The following is an 8,523-nucleotide window of genomic DNA, read 5'->3' on the forward strand; positions in this document are numbered from 1 at the left end:
ATACTATCCCTTATTCTTGAAGTTTGAGGTGCCAATGATCATGCTTCGAGAGTGATACCACCTCTTGGCAGGCCTGATTCTACCATATGTTGTAAAATAAACTCGAAATTAGATTGTATGAAAGAGAGACAGACCTAGACTTGGGTTCGATAGGCTCCAACCAAAACTAGAGGGGTCTATTCGGTAGCCTTTGCTGAATCAGAGCAATAACGTTCGGTGCATCTCGGCCAAAGCAGAGCATACCTTTCGGTGCACCTCTGCCGAAGCAGAGCATGCATGTCGGTGTATCCCTACCAAAGCAGGGCATCTCCATTCGGTAGACTCCAGCCGAAACTGGGTCTATACCATTCGGTAGCTCCCAGCTGAATTGCTGGGGTAACATTCTCTCACAAGTGTGGTAGTTATCAGATCTGAGAATTTGGTAAACTTTTGCTTTCTATACTACTACTTCAAGAGCAATTTAGATATAGAAGGACGAGAAAGATTTTCTTCCAGTTAAAATTCGATCGGATATAAACTTCAGAATTGTACTTATGTATGAACGTAAAAAAGTTTCAATCATGATTTGCTTCGGGCAAGAATTCATCTTTGCATGATTTGAAATGGTCCATAGCAAGTCAAAGAGCCATGGAGTCCTCGGCAATGAGGTACTTCCAATTGATATGCTTCAAGCATAAGTCTTCGAATGAAGATAATGGTGGAGGCTTATTCAGCTCTTCCACACCATAACTAGCTATAATGATTTCTCAACTAGTCGTAGTCAAGCAGGGAGTCACGTCTTGTTTCCACATAAAGTAGTTTCTTGTTCGAAACTTCCAAATTAGTGAAATCGAACTTGTTACTGTTCGATAATATGTTGAATGGCAGAAACAAGAATGTGATTGGCGCTTTAGGAAATAGAATTTCCATAAACATCAAAGTTAGAATATTCAAGTTATAAGACATGGTTTGGTTTAAACGGATTTAAGCATGGAGAACTTTAGGTCTCAACATGAGTGTTGCGCATTAAGAAACTTCAGATTTCTATGGCATTTTTCCAAAATTCGGGTTCGGAATTATGAACTTCAAGTTCATAGTATCCGTAAACAAATGCAATACATCCAAGATATAATATATAAAGCAAAAGAAAACAAATATATTAATAGTGGGTAGCTTTGGGACCCTTTGTGTGCAAGTTTAAGGAAATGGCCCTGAAAGGATGGAGCTTCAAGTCCAAAAATATTATTTTAATCGACTGGGTTGCGAGCCAGCGAGAATAATTGGGTTAACAGAACCTAGGCCGAAATATGGGCTAAGAAAGAAAAAGTGAAAAACAACTCCCATTAAATGGAGCAGGTTTTCATGGGCTAAAGTAAATATACCTGAAAGAAAAGAAAAAAAAATACCAGAAAAACCCAAATAAATTAGAAGCCTAAAAAGGGGACTGAAGCCATTCAGTTAAAAAAAAAAGGCCAAAAAAAAGGCCCAAAAACTGAAGGACAATTTGTTTAAGCCCAAGATAGTGGGTTGAGGACCGAGAGGAGGCCCAAGTCCTCGGGTCGGGTTACGTACACCCCAGCAAAACCTGGGTGTTTTGCCGTCGATTAAACCAGGCACGGCGCTATAGGTGGCAGTGAGTTCTAAGCAAAATCAAACAGGGTTTTGATGGGGAAGGGTTCCAAACATCTGAGGAGTGAGAAATCTCGAACTCCGTGGAGATTTCGAAGGAAAACTCGAATGGCTCTCATCGAGAACGACGATGTGGGCTTGAGGGACGACTGCCAATTGTCAAAATGATCCACGGGACGACTGCAGGTTGTTAAAGAAAATCAATTACACCGTGTTTTGGTGAAAAACGATGGTGAGGTAGGTTGCAGGCCACCTAGAAGGCGGCCCAATCTCAGGGAGTACGTTGGTTTTGCATATTAGGGTTTGGAACAGTCAACGACTTGGTGCAATGGCTTAGTGCAGCTCCAGCGCAAGTTAGGTACTCAAGCGCTGGGTACGATGGCTCAGTGTTGTCTCAGCACAGCTCCAAACAAAAACAGATTTGTCATGTTTCTAGGCCCAACTCAAGTTCTAGGGTTTTTTCTTTCTTTCTTTTTCTTGCTTATTCACACATATTCAATTCACATAATAGCGATATTATGGATATAATGCATAAACAATTTATGTAGAATCTAAAATTCGTAAATCGTAAAGTTGGGTCATGCATTATGGTGAAGGTTCATGCAATCGAGATTGAAAAAAATATCGAGATAAACATCGTTGTTTTAGAAGAACCTGGATTGTGTGATTAATACTGTGAACGGGTTGTGTCTTCAATTTTGGTTTTCCTTCTCCAAAGCTTGTATCACGTTCAACACAAAAAATTGTAAATTGAATCAATAAAAGTATATGAATTCAATAAAATCAAAATTTAATCAATTAAAAATAATTGAAACGTAATACTCCCCTGATTGAAGACGAATAAATTCTCTTTAGCATAGCGTGAAGAGCATGTTGATAATGTGTTGTAGCCTATATTTAACTGAAGGTGCGACATAGAGAGAAAGAGAGTAGAGAATAGGCTTGAGAAATTGTGTTAATTTCCCAGTCCTTGTGCCTTTATTTATTGTAATAAGGATGAGAGAAACTTACTCTTCAAGTAATACAAAGTCTATTAGGAAAGATCTTCTAGATCCCAAAAGATTCCTAATCTATCTCTACTTAAGATTTACACAATCACAATATGTTTTTTTTTTTTTTTTTTGGAAACAAGGAATAGCATTCCAAGGTCTAGAAGCCGAAAGGTACAAGAAAGCCTACAAAAAGGCAAACACCAAGATAGGCACAACTAAACAACAGCGATGAAAAAGGATACAAACCAAGAGACGCATCAACCAAGTTTAGCGTCACCCCTAACATTGCCATTACAACTCAATGTGGACATGGCAGACCATCCTTGTTCAAAACATGAACAATCAAAGATGGGGGCATGTCGACCCAAACACAATCACATATATCCGAAAAACCAACTGACGTAAGAAAATGCGGCCGCCAAATTGGCTGATCTTAGCACCTAAGACCAGCGACAGTTCTGGAAAGCCCCACTCAGCTGCTTGACCCGTGCCAAGATAGGGAAATCTTCCCAACTGCCATTATCAAGAGAACCCAAAAGACAAGAGATAGATTCAAGAGAATCCGACTCAACAATGACCGAGCTAAGACCCAAAGAATTACCTAATTCACATCCACGGAGTAGAGCCGTTGCTTCTGTCGCAACAGCATTAGGAGCCTTAATAGGAGACCTAGCTGCATCCATAAATTGTCCTTCCTCAGTCTGCATGACAACTCCAACAAAACCCAATTTAGACACCTTAGACTAACTAGCATCAACATTAATCTTCGTAAATGGAGACGGGGGAGCCAACCACCGTTGAACATTACCTTGCCGAGCAGAAACCCTCGCCTTACCAGTCCTCAAGAGCCCCACTGCATCCCAATAAGAACCCACCGCAGTTGTCAATTCCAACAACAACCTAGCGAGATTAACTAGAACTTGATTGAAAACAAAAACACAATGAGCTTTCCAAATAAACCAACAGGTGAAAGCAAGATAGGACTGAACCCACACTTTATCAGTCGTGGACCCAAGGGGAATATACATCATTGCCTGCAACCAACTCGCCCACGAATGCACACCAGCTCAGTCAACCCGATAGTTAAGAGCACCACCAAACCAAACAACTTCCACCCACGGACAAAGGAGAAAAAATTCTCAGTAGTTTTAGCATGACCAAGACAAATTGGGTAAATTGGGGAAGGGGTGGAGCGCCTATGAAAAAGAGCAGCTCTAGTTGCAAAACCATTATGTAACGATAACCAAAGGAAATGGCGAAGCTTTGAAGGCCCATGTAACCGCCACACTATTCTCCACAAAGTCTTCGGAACTAACCTCACCCCTGGATGCCGCTTATCCCTCAAATCAAGTGATCTCGATGGAAGCCAATGATACCCCGACTTAAGGCTAGTTTAGTATTGCTGTGCTTTAAAAAAAAAACTGTTTTTGCTGTGTTGTGAGAATAAGTATCTGTGAAATAAAGCAGTAGAGTGTTTGGTAAACTTTTTTGTAAACGTGCTTTTGAAAGAAAAAAAAAAGCAGTATTATAGTGTTTGTTAAACTTTTATGTAAAACAAATGTGAAAAAAAGCCGATTTTTCAAAGTTGGGTTTTGCAGCTTCTTATTTTTGCTTTTTTTTTTCACCCAAAACTGTGAAACAAAAACTGAACCTAAATGTTTACCAAACACAAAAACAGCTCCTAACTTTTTTTGATACTAGCTTGTTTCAGAATCACTTCAATACCACCGTGTACTTACCAGTCTTGCTAGTTTCCCAGGCTAACCGATCCTTACTGCTCGCATCACCCAGTGGGGTGGCCCGAATAGCTGCCTGAGCCACCTCGGAGATAAAAGGTTGCAAAAATTCAATGTCCCACTCATGGGACTTGGCCCGAATAAGAGAACTGACCCACAAATTAGGCGTAACCACAACCTCACCAATCGGCACCGGACGCCCCACAGGTAAAGATGGAAGCCAACGATCCACCCACACAAGCACATCTGTGCCGCCCATGATTTGCCAATGAGAGCCACTCTGAAGTACCTCCCGACCAATGAGTAGACTGGTCCATGCCCAAGAGGCCCGTCCCCCTTTTTTATGTATTAAAATATATGTCACAACATCTTATTTAATCTCAAACATTTTAGACCCCACCCCAAGTCGTCGTCGACACTCGACAGTAAGCATCACAAAGACACGAGGGAGAACAAGCAAAGCGAGCGAGAAAAAAGAAAAGCAGGAAACCGGGAACAACTCAAATCCCTGAGCTGAAAAATGGAAGTGGAGGTCGACGATAAGGAGCTGAAAGCCGCCGGATCCGAGCCGTTGACCGACGGGCGATACGGCCTCCGTATCCATGGCTGGGACATCGAGTCCCGCAAGCGATTAATTCTCAGCTCCTCCAATACCGAACCGGTGCGCTCTTGAATTCGAATTGGGAGTTCAATAGAAGCCCTTCAATTTTGAATTTTTGCAAGGTCTGTGTGGTGTTAGGGATTTTTGGTGATGTGGGTTGTTGCAGGTGGGAGCAAAAGCTTCATACTTGTCACATGCCGGAGATGGTGTTTGGGGACAGTGGATTGTTCCTGAAGCATGTGAAGAGCGGCGCCACGATTCACTTCAATTCGTTTGATGCTCTGGTGGGGTGGAAGAAGGAAGCTTTGCCGCCGGTTGAAGTCCCAGCTGCTGCTCAATGGAAATTCCGAACGTAAGCTCATTGTTCACCATCGGCTAATTTTATGTATTCGTATCGGCCTTCGATTTTTGTTCTTTGATTGGTAGTTTTATGGCACTCAATCCCTTAGCATGTTACTAAAATGTGTACTTGTAAGGGATGAAAGTAAAATTTAAGCCGCAAATGGGAGTGAAAAGTTCAATTGAAGGATAGAAATATGTCTCGACTAGCTCTCTCTAATTTATGTTATGATTTAAACTCCAGTTGAATCCTGTTGGTCATGAATCTGAATTATCGGTTTTGGGAAGGAGATTTATGGACATTTTGAATCTTTTCGATAACTTGCTAGAGGGATGGAGTAGGTTTTTATTTATTTATTTTTTATATATACTGATAGAGATACTGGTTACCCTTCTGAAGATGCTGCTTACAATGATCCAAGCATCATCAGCCAAAGGCTTCCTGTGATCATGCGTATGACCCAAAAGCTAAAGGTACCTGGTAATATGTAAGGCTGTAAATTGTCTCCCTGCAAGAGTTCTTTTTACCTTTTTAGCTGGGTTCTATTGAATGTAAACATTTCTTTTAACATTCACATATTTCCTTACTCTTCGTCATGTTTAATATGTTCTCTTATTAAGTTGGAAAAGCAGAGAGAGAAATTTGTACTTTATGCAAAATTCCTCCGACTATCTTTATACTATGCTTCTATTATAACGCTGTTGATATCAGAAAGCAAGAGCGATGAAACATGAATTAAAAATATATTTGCAAAATTGAAACTTTGATATGAGTCCATTTAGATCTTAGCTTAACCCTAAAAAAGCAGCTCATGTAGAAAGACCAATGCAGACTAGTCTAGATCATTAATTCATACTCCGTGAGGAGTTCGAGATAAGCTTAAGCACAAGTGGAACTAAATTGACCGCAGCCCTTAATGGCAATGTAAGGAATTTCTAAATTATTATCTCATTTCTGTTATCATAAGAATAATTTTAGCATCAGATTATATTTTAAGAAAGACAATGAAAGGCTAGGAATGAACATGGGTGTTCATCACAATTGCAGGAAATGGTATAGGAAACCTGATGAACGAAGGGAATGCATGTAACAAGTAGGCATCACAATTAAATATTATTGTATTTGACACATACAAGTCCTTCTAGGAAAAGGGAAATTGGGATTTTTTATGTCTTCGAAAGCACCTTTGTCGGTACCTGGTAGGAAAGACTTCATTGGAAAGGTACTGCTTGGGATCTCATTCTTTCTGTTTCTGGCATGGTATCATGGAAATTTGTCATTGGACATCTAATTGGTTGGAAAACAAAAGTTAGGCACCACATAGAGGCACTGAGGGTGGGATTGGGAGAAGTAGCGCGCATGTTAAGAGCGGAAGAATTTCTTCATTCTCATATTGATCTGATTCATTGAGGAGGCTAAGGGAATAAAGTTGTACAAGTGCAGGACTCTTTTATGTTTTGGATAATTGGGTTACAGTCTAGATGTGCAGTCTTGACCTTGGCTACAACCTACTGAAACTTCACATGCATACAAAATTTGTCACAAGTGTGTACTTTCAAATTCTCTGATTGTGTAGAGTTGGTAATATTATTATGCTTTGACCTTTCTGAAACCCTCAGGGATTTAGCTTTTGAGAGGTAAAAGCTGGTTGGGTTGTGGTAGCACTTAGGCTAGTATCTTACTTTCAAATAAGAAAAAACATAGAAAAAAGATACTAGAAGTTGATAATGTTCAGGAGAAGAACAAGCAAACCTCAAAACAACTCAATTGCAACGAAACATAATGCCCCTGAGATTATTGCATGCATCACTGAATAGGAAATAACTTTGATATTATAACATCCTTAAAACAGTAGGAACTTCTCAGTATCTATCTTTCGTAGGTTCATTGGGTAGCTAAACAGAGGAGGCCTCTAACCTGCGCTAGTTATGTACTTGATAGATGAAATAGTTAACACCTCTTGGAAGATAGATTTCATAAAAGAAAGTTCCAAACTAGGGTAGCGGGACGGGTGGATCAGAGTCGAAGGTTCAAGTCAAGCTTGGATGGCTCTGATTGTGGCTTTAATACTTGTGGATCCAAGCGGAAGCTGCCTGGCCACATAGAATCCATTACATCATCCAGTGTGAAAGGCATCGAGCTAAACCTTGCGTTGGCATCACTAAATCTTGCTACAGGTGAATTTTCTTCTCTGCTTGGCTTGTGCACGAGTGAGTGGGGTTGAACGCTGAGTGATCTGGCCGTAGAAGTAGTGAAGGGAAAAGCCATCATCGACATCAGTCTTTGGGACTGGTATCTTCTTGCTGCACCTCTTTCTCTCTTGTGGGCGTTCTGGTGACCCCCTAATGCCTGCGAGCTGAAGAACTTCCTCATGCAGAAGTTACAGGAGAAAACCTTGCCGGAAACTGGTCTTGCCTGTGAGTCCATCTGTCCTTCCGCCGAAATGCTACCTAGGCTCAGGTTCAGCCACTCTCCTCGATTAAGATCTTCAGTCTCTTCTTTGTCATCGTTGCTGATCAGACATCTGTTTTGCTCTTTATTTAGTATGATTTCACTCTCCGCTTCTCTCTGGGATATCATTTCTTTGATGAGTTTTAAGGGTTGTGCAGTATGGTGTAACAGGCTGATTGAAAAGTTAGATCAAAGAGGAAGAGAGATGAAAGAAATGGAGAAAAGCAGAAGAATGTAAAGTGGAGAGAGCATGTGTTTCATTTTATCCCGTCTCGATGAAGTGGGCCCCACCTTGTGATGCTTGGTGCTCCAGGGGACAATGCTGATGTCATCTTCACTGTTGTCCTTGTAAAGCTTAGGATTCCCCACTTTCATCCTCCCCACTTCTCTCTCTTCCTCAAATCCAAATGGCACCACCTTTATATTTCCTTTTGGACTTGTAACTGAAGAGTTACAGTTGACAGTATCCTTCAACAACTCTTCTCATCACCCGGTCAAAAACATTATTCTAAATTTTTATCTCAAGTGCCTGCCACCTTTGCTTCTTATCCACCAAGTATCAAACTCTTCTTATTCTCAGTAGGATTCTGTAGGTTATGGAGAATGAATTGACAATTGGAAAAGCCACTTCTGGAATAATCTGCAGGGGCATCAGCAGTAACTCACTACTTCACCTTACTTTGTTTTCGAAACACAACGGCCTATAGCCAAGTTGGTTAGCTAATCTTCTTTTCTCTTCTGCGTTCAAGTTTGAATCTATCTTCTCGTAGCTACGAATACATTGGAATAACCCTT

The 8,523-nt window shown here is 40.8% G+C and overlaps 2 protein-coding genes across 5 annotated transcripts; one reads left to right on the forward strand and one right to left on the reverse strand.

The window, feature by feature from the left end:
* Window positions 1–4,545: 4,545 nt before the first annotated feature.
* LOC137726321 (TIP41-like protein) lies at window positions 4,546–5,973 on the forward strand. 4 transcript variants are annotated; one of them, XR_015962925.1, is made up of 3 exons: window positions 4,546–4,997; window positions 5,104–5,289; window positions 5,654–5,973. XR_015962925.1 is itself a non-coding variant. In XM_088694712.1 (2 exons), the coding sequence occupies exons 1-2, from the start codon at window positions 4,857–4,859 to the stop codon at window positions 5,212–5,214; spliced, it is 252 nt and encodes an 83-aa protein (XP_088550838.1). In that variant the 5' UTR covers window positions 4,547–4,856; the 3' UTR covers window positions 5,215–5,519. The 4 variants fall into 4 exon arrangements, 1 of the variants encoding a protein (XP_088550838.1); XR_015962924.1 differs by lacking the exon at window positions 5,654–5,973 and adding an exon at window positions 5,521–5,647 and having other exon boundaries at window positions 4,547–4,997; XR_015962923.1 differs by having other exon boundaries at window positions 4,549–4,997; window positions 5,677–5,973.
* A 1,114-nt stretch (window positions 5,974–7,087) lies between these two features.
* On the reverse strand, window positions 7,088–7,857 carry LOC137726320 (zinc finger protein 7). Its single transcript, XM_088694711.1, has one exon. It carries the CDS (start codon window positions 7,855–7,857, stop codon window positions 7,294–7,296), a length of 564 nt encoding a protein of 187 aa, XP_088550837.1. The 3' UTR covers window positions 7,088–7,293.
* Window positions 7,858–8,523: the final 666 nt, after the last annotated feature.

Source organism: Pyrus communis, chromosome 5 (assembly GCF_041283825.1).
Source record: "Pyrus communis isolate YQ-2024b chromosome 5, ASM4128382v1, whole genome shotgun sequence".
NCBI classification, from domain to species: domain Eukaryota; kingdom Viridiplantae; phylum Streptophyta; class Magnoliopsida; order Rosales; family Rosaceae; genus Pyrus; species Pyrus communis.